At 36.7% G+C, this 24,803-nt stretch overlaps 1 protein-coding gene and 1 pseudogene across 1 annotated transcript; both read right to left on the reverse strand.

The window, feature by feature from the left end:
* Positions 1-1,752: 1,752 nt before the first annotated feature.
* LOC131043684 (type IV inositol polyphosphate 5-phosphatase 6-like) lies at positions 1,753-3,373 on the reverse strand. Its single transcript, XM_059222036.1, has 2 exons — positions 2,859-3,373; positions 1,753-2,728 (listed from the first exon to the last, which is right to left on the reverse strand). The coding sequence occupies exons 1-2, from the start codon at positions 3,371-3,373 to the stop codon at positions 1,753-1,755; spliced, it is 1,491 nt and encodes a 496-aa protein (XP_059078019.1).
* A 7,620-nt stretch (positions 3,374-10,993) lies between these two features.
* The window catches only part of LOC131043695 (type IV inositol polyphosphate 5-phosphatase 6-like), a 51,819-nt pseudogene continuing 38,009 nt past the window's right edge, over positions 10,994-24,803 (reverse strand).

The raw sequence follows: 24,803 nt of genomic DNA on the forward strand, positions 1-24,803 counted from the left end.
TGCATTTATTCAGACCCATTACACACAAGACTGCATCAACAAAAGCAGATGGATCTCAAAAGGTTCAAAAACTAAGAGGTTACTGCAGATGGGCTAGATCCACACTTGCTACTCAATAATGTTTGAATCCTGAGATGGATAGAACAAACTAACATTACAAGCATAAAATTAAAGGTAGATATTCTGATTTTTTAAATTTTAAATCCCTGAGAAAACACCAAAATCTATAAAATCAATGCCTTATCTAAGGGCAATAGAGTCATACATCAAAATGAAAATGAACACCTTTGTTGCAAATCCAATTTATTAAGAAAGATATCCCTGTATTAATGCCTGACATTAATACATTCTAAATTCAGAAAGAGGATTATACATATCTAAACATTATCCTGAATCCTAATGATTGCTCATAGAATTTTAACTCTTCCTTGAAGAGTACCTGAAAACAACCCTTCCACTTCCACTTGAGAGGTTAAACCCAAACTCCCTTGAAGACTAGATTTATTGAAGACAAAGAATGCTTAGAGACAATCCAATAAACTATGTATATGCCTTACACATACATGACCTACAACAAAAACATTTACAGCAAGAAGATACTTTATCATTGAAAGAAAAGCCCTGCCCTGTACAATCTTGAAGAGAACTCAAAATTGGAAGCCATGAAAATTTGGAGTCACTCTCATAGAATTCTGGAACCTTTACAAATGAGAAGAAAATTGGAATAAGAAGGAAGAGGGAAAATATTAGGTCTGCAACTGAAATAGCCAAGTGTCTCTTTTCCAACTGAATTCACTTTCTTCTTCTTTCCCGTGGAGACTTCTCTCAAAATATTTGATCTTTGTTTCATAACTACATTCCTCATCTCAAGAGTTTTCTGGCAATATATAATACTTGGTATTTTGGCCGAAAATAAAGCCCTGGGTGAATTAATCATCTTTATGTGCACATCATTTAAATTTTTCAATTTTTTAATATAGTTTGCACTATACATTTAACTGATTTTAATTTTGATTTTTGGCTTCCTTTTTCGCCTGACGCCTTTCCACATGGTGATCTCTGATTGGTCGATGGGGTCCACTGGGCGCCACCTCGAATGACACCTCATCACTTTGCCATATGTCCTCTTGCTTGTCGGCCACCTCCGCGCCACCTTGGCACCACGTCATCGCCACCTAAGCTCCACCTATGCACCACTGGACAACCACCTCACTGGGGCCTGCCTGCTGGACCGTTGACTCGACCTACCACCTATGCGCCACCTGTCTTTACAATGGGTAAGTTTCGTGCATCTTTGGGTCACGAAGTCATGCGAGCCGTTGATCTTCATCAGACTTGCTCAATCTTTAACTTGCTGCATTTTCGCCCTGGGCTTTTCACCATTTCACAGCCCTTAACTTGTGTGCATCTTGCCTTTGCAAAGTCACGCGCACCATCGAATCGGTTAGAACCTGCATGATCTTTACCTATTTTAGCTGTTTCACAGGGTTTAACTAGTGAGCATCTTTGGCCTGTGAATCAACGCGCTTCGTTGGATCCAATGCAACCTACTCACTGGTTAAGCCAACCCTTCTCTACTAAATTCATCCACTTGCCTCGAGATCCGTGCCTACGTGGGGTCCACCTATCACCATCTATCACCTCCTCAGTCACCTTGGGATCTGTACCCACGCGCGTGGGGTCCACTTGGGTGCCCAATGGGCACCGTCCGTCAAAAGCCTTGAGGCTTTGACATTATACTTGGGTAAGGTTTTACATATAAATATCAAAATTTTCCCCTCCACAACGAATGTGGGATAAATGACTTTGCCTAGAAATACACTTCTGAAGGCTTTTCCTGAGTGTTTTACCACCTCTACTACAAAAACATAGTATATGATCACACCAAGCTGGTGTGCGTTTCTTTGATCTTGATCTAAGAGTATCTCCTGTATAACGGTCTGAGTTTCTGCAATACTTGTAAGTTGGAGGGAAATATATCTTCCCTTCATTCCATCCTATGAATATATGCCCTGCTTTCTTCTCTTTGCAAAGTTGATCTTTCTCCAACAGAGACTCCCAATCACTCATTACCATTAGTCTTTTAGTTTCAGCATAGCGAAGTGAAAGGTGATAATTCAAATCCCCAAGCCATATTACTCGATCGTGCTCCAAAATGCTTTCAGGTGATTTCTTTACCAAAGACTCACGGGCTTGTGGAAATCGTGTCCTTTTTATGATCTCTATGACATCGGAATTCCTCCTCATCTCGTCAGCTCCCTTCTGTCCTGATGTCAAATGAGTGCAGACAAAGCAAAAGCATGTCTGATGAAATAACATGTTGATTGAAATAGAACCCTTGTTTCCAAGATATCCCATTAGCCCACGGCCAAAACAGGAGACTTTTAAATCTCGAACATGCTGTCTCAGATTACTATGCACCCACACACAAAGGAATATGCCAACCATCTGCTTGCTAGCTACCAAAAAATAATTTGGCTGACTTGAATTCAATCTGGAACTTATTTCACCTGAATTGCATCTATTTGACAGGGGACTGCAAGACATTGGAGAATGGAAAACACTGCTGGGTGAATCTGACCCACTCAAACCACTTTCGTCCTCTGATGAAATTGATCGAGAAGAACTACTAGAATCTGCCCTGTCAATTAGTCTTCCCAAGGAGAGATGTTCAGCTAGGGTGATCTTTCGCTTCAGTTTTAATGGAGAAGTTTTTGCTTCACCAATCCTTTTGGAAAGTAAGTTTGAGGCCTCAAATGATTCTCTCTATGAAGGAACAACGTTGATATGAATTTTAGAATCTTCAAAAATTAGAATCAAAGCTGTTAAATGCTTCTGATGCCTCTCTTGACCCATGCCGGTTGGAAGGTAATGGACTGGGACAGTGGTTTTTGTTGTTGTTAAGTGTTTGCCGAAGAAGGGAGAGCCATTTCTCTACAAGACCATTGTCCTTTGCACCTAGGACATTCCCTGCATTTAAAGGCACAATTTCTTGGAACCCCAAAACATATATATCTGCAGGAGGCGATGCATGTAACCAGTCATCCAACTTGAGGCCATTGTAAGGAGCTTTACTCCCTACATTCCATGTTCCTACAAATGCCCTTAAATTTTGAACATCTGTGACTTGGGCTATGTCTGGTTCAACACTTGCTTGCCTCAAAGATTCAATTTTGTTCGACATATTGCCTACTAAGCCTCTTCTTGAAAGCAAGGAATCCTTATCTGACAGGCTCCTCCATCTTTCAATCAAACGATCTTCAAAAATATCATCTGCATGGAACTCATCTGCTTTGGTCGTAGTGTTCAACCATTTTTTAGCCACCAACTTTGGCCATGAACTCTTTTTCTTTCTGCTATTGTAAGCCTTCATTGTTACTTCGAATTGAATGGAGGAAATCCTGTGTGTTTGAAGAGTTCAACACCCTTTAAAAAAAAAACCCATAGAAATCTTTCTCAGTTTCTATAAGCTCACAATAGACTACTTGGACACTGGGTAGAGAAGAACAATGACAAGTCTCGATTACAATCCTCATTTAAGCATTCTGAAATTCCCCCAGTAAAATAAAATGGCCAATAAAAACAATCCATGAGCATGAGCCAGGTCGGGCCCCAAAGTGGGTCCGACTTAAATTTTTTTTGTTTTCGTTCAACTAACCTTTGAAATGACTCACGGACCTCAAAAATACCTCTGGAAATGATCGGCATCATTTTCAGATTGTCAGACTGAATTTTGCAACCTTTAGGCACTTGCGCCACATTTTCCCACTTAATCGCGAAGACGTAATTTTCAAACCTGTCAAAACACCTTTCTGGACCTCGCCATCTGATAGGCATGTACTCTGATATACAAAGATGAACTCTACCAAACGGTTTCTCAAGACGAGTCCTGATCAAAGAGATATTAATTGGCAAAAATGACCAACTGGCTTTGTTGACACTGCGGACCTGACAAAGTCAATGTTCTGGCAACACATGATGCCTTTCTAAAAAATATCAAACGACCTCTGTAGGCCCTCAAATTTGAAACATAGGTACCTTTAAGTGCATATTAAATCTTTGAATTCTTATTTTGACCAAAAGTCTGACTGGGTGCAAATGGCGTGCTCATGAAAATGGCTACTTTAACTAATATAGCACTGAAAGTACGGATAACTAAAAATGATGGCAAAATGAACCCTTTTGAAAACCGATCAAACGGATTGGCAGAGGCTTGAAATTTGAAACATAGATTGTCATTTATACCAGCATTAACTTGGAAGAAACATTTTGGCATGACACTCACTGAGGCAACTTTTACACTTGTGCAAAATAGGGCTCCGACTAGCTGTCGAAACAGGGACTTGCCAAAACACACTAACTGCAAACGAATTGATCTTCAAAAAATGAGCAAATAGATTCATTAGGACCTAAAATTTTACAAGCTAACTCACATTTATGCATACAATTTAATCCATTTTGAAATTATCCATGACGATCAACAAGGCAAAAGATATAAACACTCAAAGTAGGCTACTCAATAAAATCTACATTTGTGCCTAAAATGTACTTTCAGCTCACCCCTCAAAATGGGTACCTTGTAAAATTATCCAAACTAAATTATGAAAGTTGCAAATCATTTAATAGGCCAAATGAAAGGTGTAGGAAATGTTTCCCGAACCTTACCCTTTGAAAATCAACTGGCTCCATTTTGCCCTCTCTCTAACTAGGCCATTCAAATTGACTCATTTGGAAATGCAAAGCAAAAATTTGAATTGGGCCTCAAAAGTTGACTCAAGTTTAATGAGTCCCAACAATGGCTCTGACTGGGGATGGTTGTTTGCAAGATCAACACAGGAATCCAGAATCTATGGTTAAGCAGACCACCCAAAAAATGGATCATTCTGTTCTCTTCTCAAAAACAGGGCTCCTTATTCTACCCAAACAACAGGGCACTTTATTGAAAACCACACAACTGAAAGCAAAGCGACTGTACAAGAGATACAAACATACTTACAACTGATTATAACTGCTCCACTTTCCTAAACATTTACCTCTGTCAAAAACATGATTTTCATCTCTTGATATCATGATCCAAACAAAGGAACCTTCCAGTAACAACTGAGCATAATCATTATAATCAACCTCTTTTATCTCATCACTGTAACAGTTGGTGTGCATACCTCTTGTCTGATTCTGAACTTTACGGTCACACATTATCTCAACAAAAGTAAAAACATGAGACAATTCACCATTGAGGTCTTCCCATAAGATATCATACATTTCACTATCCCAATCAATTCTATCTTTTGCAAGGACATCATCATGCTGAACTTCAAAAGTAAAACATTCATTTTCAACACTGTAATTCTCATTAGCACATGCCTTATTACCATTTAAATTAATAGAATGAGGGACACTACTAACCAACTGATGCAAACAAGGGACATAAACATTTTGGTTCAGATGTGATACTTCCCTATGCTGATCACACTCTTTACCATCCTTGTTCATCAAGCTCAAAACCTCCGCATTCTCAAAATCCCATTCATGAAAAAGAATGCATACCTCTGGCTGAAGCAAATCCTCAGCTAAGTTTTCTTCATTCAAACTTATATCCACTTGAAAAACTTCCATCTGTGGTCTGGAGTAATCATCACACAACCCATGCCCCTTACCTTCATCATGAAGTAATTTTTTACAACACACGCTACTGTTGTTTGGAATTTCATCAGCATTATGGATTGGTTCATCATTTACAACATCTGGCTGATCATTTATTTCTTCATACAAAGGGTTAGAAACCAAATGAAAAATCCCCTTATTAACATTATGACACTAAAGTGGTTGGTCCGTATCTATATCAACATTGAATAAAACATTAGTAAAATTGCTAAAGATACCATCCATTCGATCATCATAATCATCTTCATCAGACAAAGAAGAAATTGAAACTTGGTGGGAACAATCCTCAGTGTTCCATGTTTCACATCCATAAGATTTCATCCTATGACCATGATTCTAAAAATCAAGATGATCATACTTATCTTTCCACAATTGATCTTCTTCACCAATAGAACACTCCTTATCAGCCAAAGAACAAAGATGAATATCGATGCCATTTACTTCATCTGATGAGTTTTCAGCATGTTCACTAAAATTTTCTGTCATAAAACCATCTGTTAGATCAGCATGTTGTTCATCAAGCGTACAAGCATTCAGTTCACAGTCCTTTTTTGAAGAATCCTCTTCACCATATTGCAGAGGGTCTTCATTAACAACTCGAAGGCTCTCGAACATTTGAACCTTCTTGTCCACAACTTCAAGAGCTTTCCTAAGTTTTGCAATCTTTTGAAATTGTATTACACTTTGCTGTTCCATGTGAGATTCCATAAAAAATCGTCCATCCATGTGTGCTATATTTTCATTGCAATCATGTGTACCATTGAGATTTTCTGAATTAACTTTATGCATAACTTTCAAATTAGAAAGATCATCAACATGATTATAAGAAGTGAAATCTGAAAATACTTTTACTTCATCCTCAACACAAGTGACATTATCAATATTTAAGTGAGGATCAACTATTATTTGCACCAAACAACTCTGATTTTCATCATATTGCACATTTTCACTTGCACAAACCACAACACTTGGTAATCCCTCTGTATTTGGTATTTCAACATCAAATACATCAGCAACATGTAAAAATCGATGGTCATCACCATCATTATTTTCATTGTCATTATCCTTGAGAGATGCATGATTTACTTGGTAATTGGCAGTCACATAATCAACATAATCGGCATACAAATCAAATGGTACATATCCCTTGTATATATCTACCTCTGTATCAACATTTTCACAACACTTCCCACTGATCATTCCATCATTACTGTGAGAGACAACCGACATTAACAGTAGAGGTTCTTGACTCTCATTTAAATATGAAACACATGCATCAACAAAACCATTCAAAATTGTAGAGCTTGATGCACCTAGACAAGGAATGATTTGCTCAGCTTCACATGGTATTTCACCATTGAAGGTACTTTGGCATGAAACAATAGCAGACACGAATCTCTTCGAGATCCCATACTTCAAGTTATTTTCCATATCCCTGGCTGTGTTAAACGCTTCATACAAAGTCTTGGGTTCTTTGTTTCTCAATAAGAAACCCATCTTCTCATCAAATGCACTCATATAAACATCCAGACATACTTTATCATCAAGTTTATACTTTTTGGAAATTTTAGACAAAGCTTGTGAAAATCTGATATTAAATGTTGGTACCAATTCATCTTCCCTGATTTGTATATAAGTGAATTCTTTCAGCAAATCACAATCACTCATCTTTTCATCAAATTGGTCTATGAAATCTGAAACTAATTCTTCCCATGAGGAAATACAATCTATTGGCAAAAAGGAAAACCAATCCCTTGCATCCTCTTTCAATGACTGAACAAACAATTTCATGCATACATCTTCCTGACAAATTTCAAACTCTCCTATCAAATCTGAAAATCTTTTCACATGTTGACATGTTGATTCTGATTTCTTCCCACTGAAAATTGGCAAATATTTTCTAATTTCTGTGGGTATGGGATTTGGGTAACCCAAAATATCTCCAAAGTTTAGAGCAGCATAATACTTCATACTGAAACCCTTCCTATTACATGGTTGTTTTGGTTTACTAGGCATGGCCATATGTGGAAATACACAAGGCTGAAAAACTTCACTATTCATTTTCCTTCTTACTCCCACAAATGATTATACAATCTTGGATAAAAAACTTCAAGCACATATCCTTATTCAAATCTATTCATTAACATTGCTAGACATAAGGTTTTCCAAATTTGCATACTACGGAAGATCATATACACTGGATATTTTAGCATCATAGGTATGCAAATTAATTTTGTGATTCCTCTCTTTCCCTCTTTACTAGTGCTGTTCACTTAATGGGAAAACTACATTACACATTCAAAATTTTAGAAGAGATATCTTGCATTTAAAACCTCTGAAAATACCTGGAGATTTGCAGTTGTACAAAACTTGTAGATCTGAAGATTAACTTCCACTTTCAACACGGTCTTTTATCACAGAGTCACCACCTCTTGCACAAAGGATATTTTGAACGGATACCATTGAACACTTATTTAATTCTTTGTTTACTCCTTCGATCTCGTTGCAACCAATTCACTCCAAGATATAAACACAAATCCAGAAAATACATCAGATTCATGTGTGAACTGGAATCTTTTACCTCACTTTTCTTCTCAAGCTTTTATGATGAAAATATTATGTCTGAGCATACAACTAATTTAATCATCTGCATCTTAATATGACTCATCAGATTATCTACTAATCTTGTGAAAATCTTGGAATAAAAACTTCTTGCAAGCACCGGTACAAAGAGTAGAGTCGCCACCCAATTATGACATTAGGGAGAATTCATAAACAGCTGTAAGAACTTCTTACAACTCTCAACAATGTATATTTTCTCTAATTCTTCACAAGAAACTTTCTCTGATAGCAGACAATACCATTACAACCTTAGAACATAATACTAAATCCCTCAACCATAAAAGACATTTTCAACTCTGTGCATTCTCAATGGACTGACAAACTGGATGAAATTATGCAATTTCTATTTAGATCCCCAATAGAGTAGCCATTTTTGTTGTTCACCAAATTTGGTTAACCCAAGGACACCTACAAATCTTTCTTTGAGATAGCCAATCTCAATCAATGAAACACTTCAGGGCTTAGACAACATAACAAGGACCTAAATCCTTCTACTCTTCAGGCTCTGCAAAACCTAGGTGAGTGTACTTGTGATGCATTTAATCACACCCATTACACACAAGACTGCATCAACAAAAGCAGATGGATCTCAAAAGGTTCAAAAACTAAGATGTTACTGTAGATGGGCTAGATCCACACTTGCAACTCAATAATGTTTGAATCTTGAGATGGATAGAGAAAACTAACATTACAAACATAAAATTAAAAGTAGATATTTTGATTTTTTTGATTTTAAATCCTTGAGAAAACCCCAAAATCTGTAAGATCAGTGCCTTATCTAAGGGCAATAGAGTCATACATCAAACTGAAAATGAACACCTCCGTTGCAAATCCAATTTATTAAGAAAGATATCCCTGTATTAATGCCTGACATTAATACATTCTAAATTCAGAAAGAGGATCATACATATCTAAACATTATCCTGAATCCTAAATGATTGCTCATAGAATTTAAACTCTTCCTTGAAGAGTACCTGAAAACAAGCCTTACACTCCCACTTGAGAGGACAAACCCAAACTCCCTTGAAGACTAGATTTATTGAAGACAAAGAATGCTTAGAGAGAATCCAATAAACTGTGTATATGCCTTACACATACATGACCTACAACAAAAACATTTACAACAAGAAGATACTCTATCACTAAAAGAAAAGCCCTACCCTATACAATCTTGAAGAGAACTCAAAATTGGAAGCCATGAAAATCTAGAGTCACTCTCACAGAATTTTGGAACCTTTACAAATGAGAAGAAAATTGGAATAAGAAGGAAGAGGGAAAATATTAGGTCTGCAACTGAAATTGCTAAGTGTCTCTTTTCCAATTGAATTCACTTTCTTCTTCTTTCCCATGGTAATTTCTATTAAAAGATCTGATATTTGTTGAAACAAACTTCATAACTACATTCTTCATCTTGAGAGCTTTCCGACAATATATAATACTTAGTATTTTGGCCAAAAATAGAGCGCTGGGCGAATTAATCATCTTTATGTGCACATCATTTAAATTTTTCAATTTTTTAAATATAGTTTGCACTATACATTTAACTGAATTTAATTTTGATTTTTGGCTTCCTTTTTAGCCTGACACCTTGCCACGAATGATCTTTGATTGGTTGATGGGGTCCACTGGGTGCCACCTTGAATGACACCTCATCACTCAGCCATGTGTCCGCTTGCTTGTCGACCACCTCAGCATCACCTTGGTGCCACACCATCGCCACCTAAGCTCCACCTATGCACCACTAGACAACCACCTCACTGGGGCCCACTTGTTGGACCACTGACTGTACCTGCCATCTGTGCACCACCTGTCTTTCGCTATTTCGCAATGGGTAAGTTTGGTGCATCTTTGGGTCTTGAAGTCACGTGAGCCGTTGATCTTCATCGGACTTGCTCGATCTTTAACTCGCTGCATTTTCACCCTGGGCTTTTTGCCATTTTGCAGCCCTTAACTCGCATGCATCTTGCCTTTGTGAAGTCACACACACCATCGGATTGGCTGGAACCTGCATGATCTTTACCTCTTTTAGCTATTCTACAGGGTTTAACTGGCGAGCATCTTTGGCTTGTGAATCAATGCGCTTCATTAGATCATTTGCAACTTGCTCACTAGTTAAGCTGAACCTTCTCTGCAAAATCTGCTCGCTTGCCTCAAGATCCGTGCCTGCATGGTGTCCACCACTGACTGTACCTGCCATCTGTGCACCACCTGTCTTTTGCTATTCCGCAATGGGTAAGTTTGGTGCATCTTTGGGTCACGAAGTCACGTGAGCCGTTGATCTTCATCGGACTTGCTCGATCTTTAACTCGCTGCATTTTCACCCTGGGCTTTTTGCCATTTCGCAGCCCTTAACTCACATGCATCTTGCCTTTGTGAAGTTGCACGCACCATCGGATTGGTTGGAACCTGCATGATCTTTACCTCTTTTAGCTATTTTGCAGGGTTTAACTGGCGAGCATCTTTGGCCTGTGAATCAACGCGCTTCGTCAGATCATCTGCAACTTGCTCACTAGTTAAGCTGAACCTTCTCTGCAAAATCTGCTCGCTTGCCTCAAGATCCGTGCCTGCGTGGTGTCCACCTGTCACCATCTGTCACCTCTTTGATCACCTTGGGATCCACACCCATGCGCGTGGGGTCCACTTGGGTGCCCAATGGGCATCGTCCGTCAAAAGCCTTGAGGCTTTGACATTATACTTGGGTAAGGTTTTACATATAAATATCAAAATGTTCCCCTCCACAGCGAATGTGGGATAAACGACTTTGCCTAGAAATGCACTTCTGAAGGCTTTTCCTGAGTGTTTTACCACCTCTGCTACAAAAACATAGTATACGATCACACCAAGCTGGTGTGCGTTTCTTTGATCTTGATCTGAGAGTATCTCCTATATAGCGGTCTGAGTTTCTGCAATACTTGTAAGTTGGAGGGAAATAAATCTTCCCTTCATTCCATCCTATGAATATACGCCCTGCTTTCTTCTCTTTGCAATGTTGATCTTTCTCCAATAGAGACTCCCAATCACTCATTACCATTAGTCTTTTAGTTTTAGCATAGCGAAGTGAAAGGCGATAATTCAAATCGCCAAGCCATTTTACTCGATCGTGCTCCAAAATGCTTTCAGGTGATTTCTTTACCAAAGACTCACGGGCTTGTGGAAATCATGTCCTTTTTATGATCTCTATGACATCAAAATTCCTCCTCATCTCATCACCTCCCTTCTGTCCTGATGTCAAATGAGTGCAAACAAAGCAAAAGCTTGTCTAATGAAATAATATGCTGATTGAAATAGAACCCTTGTTTCTAAGATAGCCCCACTGGGTGCCACCTCAAATGGAGGAAATCAAACTTACTACACACCCACACATATAGGAATATGCCAACCATCTGCTTGCTAGCTACCAAAAAATAATTTGGCTGACTTGAACTCAATATGTAACTTATTTCACCTGAATTGCATCTATTTGATAGGGGACTGCAAGATATTGGAGAATGGAAAACACTGTGGGGTGAACCTAACCCACTCAAACCACTTTCATGCTCTGATGAAATTGATCGAGAAGAACTACTAGAATCTGCCCTGTCAATTAGTCTTCCCAAGGAGAGATGTTCAGCTAGGGTGATCTTTCGCTTCAGTTTTAATGGAGAAGTTTTTGCTTCACCAATCCTTTTGGAAAGTAAGTTTGAGGCCTCAAATGATTCTCTCTGTGAAGGAACAGCGTTGATATGAAGTTTAGAATCTTCAAAAATTAGAATCAAAGCTATTAACTGCTTCTAATGCCTCTCTTGACCCATGCCGACTGGAAGGTAATGGACTGGGACAGTGGTTTCTGTTGTTGTTAAGTGTTTGCTAAACAAGGGAGAGCCATTTCTCTGCAAGACCATTGTCCTCTATGCCTAGGACATTCCTTGCATTTAAAGGCACAATTTTATGGAACCCCAGAACATATATATCTGCAGGAGGCGATGCGTGTAACCAATCATCCAACTTGAGGCCATTGTAAGGAGCTTTACCCCCTACATTCCATGTTCCTACAAATACCCTTAAATTTTGAACATCTGTGACTCGGGATATGTCTAGTTCAACACTTGCTTGCCTCAGATTCAATTTTGTTTGACATATTGCCTACTAAGCCTCTTCTTGAAAGCAAGGAATCCTTATCTGACAGGCTCCTTCGTCTTTCAATCAAACTATCTTTAAAAATCTCATCTACATGGAACTCATCTGCTTTGGTCTTAATGTTCAACCATATTTAGCCACCAAATTTGGCCATGAACACTTTTTCATTCTGCTGTTGTAAGCCTTCATTGTTACTTTGAATTGAATGGAGGAAATCTCGTGTGTTTGAAGAGTTCAGCACCCTTTAAAAAAAAAAACCCCATAGAAATCTTTCTCAGTTTCTGTAAGCTCACAATAGACTAGTTGGACACTGGCTAGAGGAAGAACAATGATAGGTCTCGATTACAATCCTCATTTAAGCATTCTGAAATTCCCCCAGTAAACAAAAATCGCCTATAAAAACAATCCACAAGCATGAGCTAGGTCGGGCCCCAAAGTGGGTCCGACTAATTTTTTTTTTTGTTTTCGTTCAACAGACCTTTGAAATGACTCACGGACCTCAAACATACCTCTGGAAATGACCGGCATCATTTTTGGATCGTTGGACTGAATTTTGCAACCTTCAGGCACTTATGCCACATTTTCGCATTTAATCGCGAAGACGTAATTTTCAAAATTGTCAAAACACCTTTCTAGACCTCGCCATCTGACAGGTGTGTAATTTGCTATACAAGGATGAACTCTACCAAACACTTTCTTAAGAAGAGTCCTGAGAAAAGAGATTTTAATTGGTGAAAATGACCAACTGGCTTTGTCGCAACTGCGGATCTGACGAAGTCAATGTTCTGGCAACACATGATGCCTTTCTCAAAAATATTAAACGACCTTTGTAGGCCCTCAAATTTGAAACATAGGTACCTTGAAGTGCATATTAAATCTTCAAGTTCTCAGTTGGACCAAAAGTCTGACTGGGTGCAAATGGCGCGCTCATGAAAATGGCTACTTCAACTGATTTAGCACTGAAAGTACGGATAACTGAAAACGATGGCAAAATGAACCCTTCTGAAAATCGATCAAATGGATTGGTAGAGGCTTGAAATTTGAAACATAGCTTGTCATTTATACCAGCATTAACCTAGAAGAAACATTTTGGCATGACACTCACTGAGGCAACTTTTACACTTGTGCAAAACAAGGATCCGACTAGCTGTCGAAACAGGGACTTGCCAAAACACACTAACTGCAAATGGATTGATCTTCAAAAACTGAGCAGATGGATTCATTAGGACTTGAAATTTTACAAGATAACTCACATTTATGCATACAATTTAATCCATTTTTAAATTCTCCATGACGATCAACAGGGTAAAAGATATAAACACTCAAAGTAAGCTACTCAATAAAATCTGCATTTGTGCCTAAAATGCACTTTCAGCTCACCCCTCGAAATGGGTACCTTGTAAACTTATCCAAACTAGATTTTGAAAGTTGCACATCATTGAATAGACTAAATGAAAGGTGTAGGAAATTTTTGCCAAACCTTACCCTCTGAAAATCAACTGGCTCCATTTTGCCCTCTCTCTAACTAGGCCATTCAAACTGACTCATTTGGAAATGCAAAGCAAAAATTTGAATTGGGCCTCAAAACTTGACTCAATTTTAATGAGTCCCAATAGATGCTTGTTCTTTTGCTTCTCTTTACTACATTATTATTTGCTTATCGGTATATTAATTTTGGTTGTAAAGTTGTAAATAAGTTTAAATATTTCATCTACCAGTCAGACACTGATTCACCCCCCCTCTCAGTGTCTTTGGGACTAACCAAATATCTAACGTAAACAAGTAGCTCTATTCATCCTTAACTATATCATCTATAGGTATGGGATACCTTCTTCAATTATGACTGACAATGGAGGGCAATTCAAAAACAAAGATCTAGCTGAGCTCTGTGAAAATTTCAAAATCAAACAACACTGGTCATCCATATACTACCGTCAAGGTAATGGACAAGATGAAGCATCTAACAAAAATCTACTGACTATCTTGCATAGAATGGTAAATAAATCTTGAAAGGATTGGCATCTGTAGCTCAACCCTGCACTATTGGCTTATAGAAAAATTAATCAAAGCGCCTACTGCGGCTACACCTATTTCTTTGGTGTATGGATCTGAAGTAGTCTTGCCTATTGAGGTGTAAATGCCTTTGAGAGTTTCTTTGCAAGATCTTGTTACTGATGAAGACTACAAAATATCTAGATTATAAGAACTCGAGTTGTTGGATGAATGTCAGCAAGTGGTGTTTGATCATTTGAGAGCGTACCAAAAGAGAATGTCTACAGGTTATAACAAGAAAGTTTGACAAAGAGAATTTCAGGTTGGTGACCTTGTTTTGAGAGAAAATCCTAAAAATCAACAGTTTTGAGAAAACAAAGGGAAGTTTAAACCCAACTAGCTAGGTCCCTACATCGTTACTATAGTCTTTGGCTCTAGTGCCTATCAAGTCTCAATATTAGAAGGAGAACAACTCCGTGAACCGATCAACACCATCCATTTGAAGAAATCATTCACTTAGTATTCTCTGCTCTAGCAACATGTACAACTAAAAAGTCCGGAAAACAAAATAAAAAAATCTTATTAAAAAAATGAAAAAAAGAAAAATCAAATGCCTTGGTGAAAACATGGTAAAAAAGCACCTTGGTAGAAAAAATGAAAGGATCTTTGCCAAGTAGGTGAAAAAATGGTAAACGGGCACCTCTTATACTCAAGCACTCCATCTATCAATGAGAATTTGGCATTTCCTATTTTCATTCCTGCTTTCCTGCATCTTTCCTTTCTTTTGTCCATATCTTTTAGTCGCTTTTGTGACATCTTGGTTGTTTTGGAACCCTCATGGCTTGAAACTGATCAATGTGCTAGTCTTAGGGTAATCTACTGATCAATTTACATGTCCTAAGAAGTATCAACCAAGTCATATTTCTATCAGTAGTATTAGGTCATCCACTTTGAGTCAGTCACCTGTCTCCAAACTACTGAAGAGTTTTATCACTGAGTAAACAAGCAAAACAAGACAACTGAAAACAATCACTACACTGTTTGAGATATGATTGAAATTTTCTTTGTGTTTTGTCTTTTGCATTTCTTTTTGATTATTATTGTTAGGATTCCCAAAGATACTAAGAGGGGGGTGGTGAATCAGTATCTAACCAGTTTATGAATTTACTTGATTTAAAACATGTAAAGCATATCAATACTGTGTACCGGTAAACCAAAAATAATGCAGTAAATAATAATAACAACAACCACATGACAAGCACACCATAACACAATAGTTTAATGTGGAAACCCAGTGTACGAAAAACCTCAGTGGGATTTGTGACCCACTATATTCACTTATTGGCCAATAAGGGAATATTATTGTTTTACAAGAGGGGCCTGCACATGCAGGAAGGCCAAGTGCATAGAGCTCACTACTCAATTAAATAGGAAGTCACACTGACTTACAAAAATAGATTATACAAATCCAATGTCTTGTACTGCTTCAAATTAGCATCTGCTATGCCAGATCTAGTACCGGTTTTAGCTCTGCTTCATACATAAACCCTTAACCTATATTTCGCATATTAGGTCTGCATAATTTTGCCTATCACATTATTATTAAATGTTCTATAATGATCTCATACATATATGAGTCATATTACAACTTGCCATGTTGGCTTACAATGATTTTACAATTAATTACAAAATATATTATCAACAAAATTCCTGTCGGCCAGAGTGCTGGTATCCATCCTTTCACTGCTGGTGTTTTGTGTGCCGGTGTAGAGTTTGTCATTGCCAGTGCCGGTATATTTGTCTTGCCGGTATCATATGATTACAAGGTTGCTATCAATGAAAAAACCTTCAATCACCTACAATTTCTCATTGGAGTGTGCATTTTCCAACAATTATTCCCTCTAAGTAACTCGAGGAAGTCTATCTTGACTAAAAGGAGCAAGGATTAGGGGCATAATACTTTTCTTTGTTTTTTAGCTTGTAAGAGTGATTTTGATGATCTAGAAACATCTAATTAGGCTAGGTGTCTGTGATAATTGCCTTCACATCAAGGTGAAATCTCTACAATACCTCAAATCCGCTTATTGTATGCTACAGGGAGGTTGGAGTCATTTATTTGTCTATTTTGAGGGAATTTCTTTAATGTGCAATCTAGATGCATGCGTAATCTGTCCAAGGATATGAATGATAAAAGGGTCATTGTGGAAAAGATAATTAATATTGCGTATGAAAAGGAAGGAACTCTATTTTTCCTATTGTGTTTGTAAAATGCTCAGTGATGAAAACTAAGCATACCAAATCCAGTGACTAATTTTAGGTTGCATTCATTCTAAATTTTATGCATTTTAAGTGATTTTGGCAAGATAACAATGATCTCTTTATCTTTTGAATGAGAGTCTGAAACAATCGTCATTTCTAAGCTAAGTGGTCTCTTTTTCATCATCATTTCTACGATCTAGTACTTGTGTATTGAGACGTTAGCTCCATACATGAGCATCTTATATAGATATATACATTTCATTATATACTTATTTGCATTCATATTATTGCATGAAAAATAAATGTTTGCATTACTCGTTACTCATTTTCATCATTTATTTGCATATGAAAAAAAGAAATAAAAAAAAACAACATCCATATTCATTTGCATTACATACATCCATACTGAAAAGATATACATACATATAGAATAAAGCATATAGAAAGACATTTCATAATAAATCAACACAAGTACGATGAAATCAAATCAAGAGATCGTATATCTCATCATAATCTCAGTGTCTAAGAGTAAAAATGATATCAACTGTCAAATACAATGTCTCATCGGAGCAAGAATCGTATAGGCTACAAAAATGGGGTATATAACAAAATCTAGGAGATGTAACAAATCTAGCTCTCTGCCTCTCCCTCATTGCCAAGTGGAGGAGGTGGTGCTTGCTGACTGATGTCTTGTCTGGGTGTCCTAGATTCCTTAGATCAAGCCATATACTGAGAATACAAAACACCCTATTGCGCTACTAGGACTGCTACACTATAAGCTGTGATGCAATAAGATGCATTACTCATCTCATACAAAACCTCTTGCTAAAGAGAATCATGCTTTGATCTCACCTCTACAACTTCTCGATCTCGCTCTGCTCTCACCTTTGCAAGTTGTTAGTCTCGCTTTGCTAGTTGCATTTGTGCCATTGTAAACTGTGACTAGAAACCTATCAACCTTGACCTCAAAGATCATACTACATCTGGTACTACCCGCTCTCTCCCAATATTCACCTCTCCACCTCCCTTCTCATCTCTCCATTGCTTAACCTTCCTAGGAGCCACTCTCTTCCTCCTCACCTCCAACCTCTACTGCCCTAGAACTGCCAGCCTCCACCCAAACAACTTCTAAGTATCCACCCTCCCCTCTCTGTTGTTGTCAACCTCCTGTTGCTGCCCTATTGCTACTAGCACCAGGATCACCTCCTTCCCATCTAGGTACATCTTCTCTTTGTCCCAGTACCTGCCCTCATCCATGTATGTGACTTGGTACCTATGCCTCTGCTGATGCATCCTCCTCAATCTCCTCTATAAGAGGTGCACGGTCTCTTGGATCTGTAAATCAAGCGAATGGATGTCTCAGTAACCAATCTCTATACTGGGGCAATACCCCCGTGACTGCTACATCCTCTAGATAATCCCATATCTATGGATGTAAACCCTCTAACTCCTACATGCTTAGTGCATATGATAGTCTTGGTGCCCATCCTTGTCTCTCGTCCTCCCCATATCGAGCATAGGCTATGAACTCTAGGGATATACTCTGCGGTCTCCCATACTATCTCATCATGCTAGATACTACAAATCACCCAATAATAGACACCAATCTTCCAATGAGAGGTCAAGTCATAAAAATATCTTTCCTTTGTTCTCTCCAATTGTCCCATAGCTCTAGACCCCTATACGGTCTCCATACTATAATGATGAAATCATCCAATTGCCTCCTCCAATAGTCAGTCTTGCCCAAGTGGGGCTGTGTAGCATAACTAGAATAACAACATACAATAGGATGGTGCACCTCCCATGAATCGTCTACAATAGGTCTGCATACCGGGATATGTAAAACTATCACACCAGCTGCCATGCTCTTCTCCTCTTGACACACAATCTCATGCATCTCATGATACATATGAGCGAGTAAGAATGATCCCCACCCTAATCTCATTAGATGAGTCAATAAACTCTCAAGCATTCTGCCCCAACCACATAGAAATCTCTATTGTCCCCTATCAGGCATCACAAAACAACCAATCATACCATCCAAAATGTAAGCCAGGGGGTACTGCACACCGTATCTATTCATCAAATCATCCCACATAATAGTGCAATCAAGGATAGTATCATCATGGAATATCTGTCTCAAAGCCAAAATACCTAGTCGAGGAGTAGCATCATAATCAACCTTATCTCAAAATCCTATATATATCCTCTGGCGTGATGGTCATCTCTCCAACTTGTAAATGAAAGGTGTTATGTTTAGAATGAAAATGCTCAACTAAAGTGGTCAACATACTGTGATTCATATAGATATCAAGCATCTGTAACAGGTATCCGAATCCACACAAACCAATATGGCCTCTCTCTACATCTGATAAATCTCGCACTATCCTCATCATTGGCGGAAATGTACACCGAAACTGAATATCAGGAAACTGAATTTGCAAAATAGAACATACAAATCATCAGCATGTGATCAAATTTTTGCTAAGAAAGTGATAAACATGCTATAGAATTCAAATATACAACATTCAAAATAAAAAATTATTGTTTACACCCTAAAAATACTTGCTATTTTTTATACGAGTTTCCACAGACAAGCAAAAACTTGTAATAGCAAAAATTACAAGCTGAACGATTAAACAGTTTCATATGACAAACAATATCTTGTTGCATGACTAAATGGTCTTTTAAGAACACTCTTGTACGATACCAAGGTAGACATCAGACAATAAACCCTACTTGCCCATACAAAAAAATACAAAAGGAAAAAAATTCGTACGATAAACGGTAATGCATCACACGATAAAACGATTCACAATGACTTCAAACAAAATAAAAAATTGACAAATGCAAAGGCTTAAGATGGATCACTTATTGTTGGGGTGTAGTTCTTTGGTCAATTATGTCATCTCTGGCGCTTGAATCAATGCTCTTGACTCAGAATTGCCATTTTTCTTCACATGAGGTTTTTCAAATTTTAAACTTTGAGATAAAAATGAATTGACAATGACACATTGAACCCCTTATATGGCCCAAACCTTAATTTTTGAACTTGCTCCGATGGACATAAAACTTGTACCCTAAGCTAAACCGACTATCTTGAGTCCATTTTTGGGATCAAAATCAAAATTTGATGTCATTTTCTAGTCAAAATTTCACAATGTTGACCACTTAGCACTTTCATCCTCAAGTCAATTTTTGAATCATTTTGCGCTCAATTCAATTCTAAATCTCAATTTAATTCTCAAATCAACTTTGATTTTAATCTTCAACATCAATCTTAATGCTCAAATAATTATCATCACTAAAAATTGTGTAAAATTGTTGTACCCTCACTATCTTTCAATTTCACTCCTGAGGGGGCATACTCATTACACCTTTTAAGTGATCATCATCATCAAAAGTTGAGAATTTTTTCAAATCTTCTTAAAGTTGAGAAAAAAAATCTTTTCAAACAAAGAAAATCAACTAAACCTTGTTACTAGGGGCATCTTAACTATATCACATCGTATCAAGTTGAGATTCTTCGATGTCAAATAAAGGAATCTCTAGGGGCATATCAAATTTTGTCCTTATCTGAATCAATCTTCAAATTGATGTTCAGTTTCATCACATCAAATCAAGCTGGACATTCTCTCTTACTAGTCGATTCTTGTTCAATCAAGTTCAGAGTTGGTTCTTTCGCTTTTCTCAGTCGATTCTTGTTCAATCAAGTTTGAAATCAGTTCTTTTTCTTTTCTCAATCGATTCTTGTTCAATCAAGTTTGGAATCAATTTTATCTCCCGCTCAGTTGATTCTTGTTCAATCAAGTTCAAAGTTGGTTTTGTCTCTTCACTCAATCTAGTTCAATCAAATTCTAGATCGATGCTTGTTTCTTGATCAATCAAGTTCAAGAATGGTATCTCACTCTTTTTTGATTCTTGTTCAATCAAGTTCAAGATCAATATCACTTTAATCAAATTTGTTCAGTTTCATTGCTTCAAATCAAGCTGAACATCTCACTCTTCATCGGTTTGTGATCCATCAACTTCAGAACTGATATCTATTTGACATCGACTATTCTTTGAACCAACGCGCTGCTCACACATTAATTCAAAGAGGGGCAAATTTAATACCTTAAAAATGGTCACCTAAACCATGGGCCTCTAATCTCGACAACATCATGAAGGTCCTAACCAAAGGCAATTAAATCAACATTGAGCACCTAATTAATTAATTACTTCTTCAATCATTAATGTCACATGGCAAGTTAATCACTTTATATTAATTAAATATTTATTTAATTAATTAAATCATTCCAAGTAAATAATTTTGATCAATTATCCTATTTATTTAATTAAATATCCTAGCATATTTAAATAATAAATAAATTTGCCAATTAAATCACAAAAAAAGGAATTAATTTACAAAAACAAATTTATCACAATAGGAGGAATTAATCTGCAAAAGAAAGAGTTAAATTGATAGCAAAAGAAAATAATTAAATTGAGAGAATAAATCAAACTTAAGATATTTCTTTTTCTAAAATTGAGATAACTTTAAAAATTAAAAAAACAATTAAATTGAATTAATCATTTCTCTAAAAATAAAACTCAAAGCTTTTTTTGAGGAAAGAGGTTCAGTTCTATTGAAAAGCCTTTTTCTAAATGAAAATATTGAGCAAATTAAAGAAAAATGCATGTAATCACCTATTTTTATCTCAAGTGCATGGAATCAACTAAACTTATCTCTAATGCAAACTCAGACTTATACTCTGAATACATTCAATCAAGCTATAATTGGAACATATCTCAAGATTAACTTAATCTAATCTCTCAATTATTTCAATTAACCAGAATTGTGCTTTTTCTTGAGGAATCTCAACCGCTCATTGCTAATCGATCTTGACCATTGGTCTCTCTTTTGAGTGTCTATAAATTCAGTCTTCATCTCTCTTTCAAAACACCCTGGAGATTTATTGTTATTGTGTAGTTTTTGCTCTGGAGTCATTGAAGATATTGTGCTTTGAGATTATTGCATCTTAGTTTAGCTTTTTGCATATTTAGTTTAATCATGATTGTGTGAATTTATTTAGCTTAATATTCATTCATTTAGTTTACTATTCATTCATCTAGCTTAATCTTGCATCCATTTATCTTATTCTTGTGCTCATATAGATTAAAGCCTTCATCTTGGTGTAGTCTAGTCACTGGTATTGCTTAGACAAATCTGAGAGCAAGTCTATACTTGCATCTTTTAGAAGACAATAGGTCGATTTGTTAAGGTTTTTATATTCATGATTATTTTTATCTAACCAATCATGCAATGACTTAATTGAAGTGTTGTGTCTTATAGCTTGCAGACCTTACCCACTTTTCACACACACACACATACAAGTTCTTTAGTTCCTCAAAACCTAATACCTCCACTCTCATCTCTATCAAAAAATTCCTCCTTCTACTCAATGCATCAATAACTCTATTTGACTTTCCACTTCTATGCTTTTATTTACCATTTTTGTTACAACTTTAGGAATGCAAATATCTGATCTGAGTTTTGCATAACCTGCGTATTATGTTGGCAACAAGCAGTTAGGGTCTTTTCATCTTTTTAGGCTCCGTTTTCTATTTTTAAATTCACCACTTGGGGTGGTAAAATCACTTAAGCTTACCAGATGGAGGATTTTAGGTTGGAGGGGCCGGTTTCCTCTTTCCCTTTACATCTTGGTTGTAGGGCTCTCCCTTTGTCTTACTGTGACATCGGATCAAAATAGAACAAGCTTCTTTTCTTTCTTTTTTCCATTTTTCTTATGGCACATGATAGGCGATGTGGGGCTGGGTGGCATTGGCAGTGGTTCCTTTGGCTTGTTGCTCTATCGAGATGTTTCAGCCCATCCACCCTTGCTTTAGCTCTTCTATTTTTCCATTTTTTGTATGATCGCACGATAGGCAACGTGGCTACTTAGTTGGCAGGGCCAACTCATTCATTTTGTGGACCAATGAATTGTCAAAGTGCATGCGACCTCAATAGACCTATATCATGTGATAGTGTTCTATTTCCCTTTTTGTTTTGACTGGAACAAGCTTCCCTTGTTTTGATGTTCCATTTTCACTTGATTTCGCAACAAGAATATTGCATGGAGACAAGCATATGTGGGGCCCACCTTGCAAATGTGTTTCCTTGTTACCCTGCACAAAAGAAAAAGCACAACATGGTGTCGTGAAGGATTTAACAAATATAAAGGACGTGTGCCTAGGGCACCATGTTAGTCATATGCGACTGTCGGATCTTCACAAAGGCCTGATCTGATGACCATGTTTTATTCTTGCATTGGGACTAATAGATGCTTACATGGAGAGATATCGTCCATCCATCTTTGCATGAATCTCATAGATTGATGATTAGTATTCAATTCTCTTTGAGCCATTAGCAATTAAACTCTTTTGCGGGTGGTGGTGTAATACCCTAAAAATGGTCACCTAAACCATGGGCCCCTAATCTCGACAACATCATCAAGGTCCTAACCAAAGGCAATTAAATCAACCTTGAACACCTAATTAATTAATTCTTCAATCATTAATGTTATATGGCAAGTTAATCACTCTATATTAATTAAATATTTATTTAATTAATTAAATCATTCCAAGTAAATCATTTTGATCAATTATCCTATTTATTTAATTAAATATCCTAGCATATTTAATTAATAAATAAATTTTCCATTTAATCACAAAAAAAGGAATTAATTTACAAAAAAAAGAGAATTAATTTACAAAAAAAAAAAGAATTAATTTACAAAGAGAGATTTATCAAAAAAAGAGGAATTAATCTACAAAAGAAAGAGTTAAATTGAAAACAAAAGAAAAAATTAAATTGAGAGAAGAAATCAAACTTAAGATGTTTTTTTTCTAAAATTGAGATAACTTGAGAAATAAAAAAAGCAATTAAATTAAATTAATCATCTTCTCTAAAAATAAAACTCAAAACTTTTCTTGAGGAAAGAGGTTCAGTTATATTGAAAAGCCATTTTCTAAATAAAAATCTTGAGCAAATTAAAGAAAAGTGCATGGAATTGACTATTTTTATCTCAAGTGCATGGAATCAACTAAATTTTATCTCCAATGCAGACTTAGACTTATAATCTGAATGCATGCAATCAAGCAATAATTGGAATCTATCTCAAGATTAACTTAATCTGATCTCTCAATTATTTCAATTATCCTGAAATGTGCTTTTTCTTGAAGAATCTCAACCACTCATTGTTAATCGATCTTGACCTTTGGTCTCTCTTTTGAGTCTCTATAAATTCAGCCTTCATCTCTCATTCAAAACACCTTTGAGATTTATTGTTATTGTGCAAATTTTTCTCTGGAGTCATTGAAAATATTGTGCTTTGAGATTATTGCATCTTAGTTTAGCTTTTTGCATACTTAGTTTAATCGTTATTTCTTTCATTCATCTAGCTTAATATTCATTCGTATATCTTATCTTGCATACATTTAGCTTATTCTTGGGCTCATATAGATTAAATCCTTCATCTTGGTGTAGTCTAGGCACTAGTATTGCTTAGACAAATATTAGAGAAAGTCTATACTCACATCTTTTAGAAGGCAATAGGTCGATCTGTTATGGTTTTTATATTCATGATTATATCTATCTAACCATGCATGCAATGACTTAATTGAAGTGTTGTGTCCTACTTCTTGTAGATACTTATTCCACTTTTCACACACACATTTTTAGCGCCCACCGTGGGGCAGAAGACTACATCTTTTAGCCTCATAGATTAGCTTACTTTTATTTTTCATATTTTTTCCCTATATTTTTTGCAAAAAATTGTATGAGTTTTCACAAAGGACCGAATGACAAACTACTAGTATCGTATGGTCTGTCACGAATTATCGTACGACTTGGTGATAATACTCGTATAGTATTCTGGATTTTGGTATTAAAACAAACTGCATTTGTTAAGGATTTTTTTTTTTGTTGTTGAATTTTTATGGTACTAATGCTGACCCTGGCTTGTTGTCTGTCTGCCTAAGAGATTTTGACAACCTAACCAGTTTTTTGCAGAATGCTTGTTGAAGAACATGCCTATCACACAAAAACAATATGACTACTAAATCTTGGTTTTTGTAGGTTGCCTGAGGAGATTCAACTGAACATCATG

The sequence above is a fragment of the Cryptomeria japonica genome, chromosome 6, assembly GCF_030272615.1.
Source record: "Cryptomeria japonica chromosome 6, Sugi_1.0, whole genome shotgun sequence".
In the NCBI taxonomy this organism is placed as follows: domain Eukaryota; kingdom Viridiplantae; phylum Streptophyta; class Pinopsida; order Cupressales; family Cupressaceae; genus Cryptomeria; species Cryptomeria japonica.

What these genes read in the sequence shown, in the direction of transcription:
- LOC131043684 (XM_059222036.1), bottom strand. Translation starts at nt 3,373, where the DNA reads ATGAAGGCTTACAATAGCAGAAAGAAAAAGAGTTCATGGCCAAAGTTG. An exon ending in AGTCCATTACCTTCCAACCG is followed by an intron (nt 2,729 to 2,858) that starts GCATGGGTCAAG and finishes ACTTTCCAAAAG; the next exon opens with GATTGGTGAAGCAAAAACTT.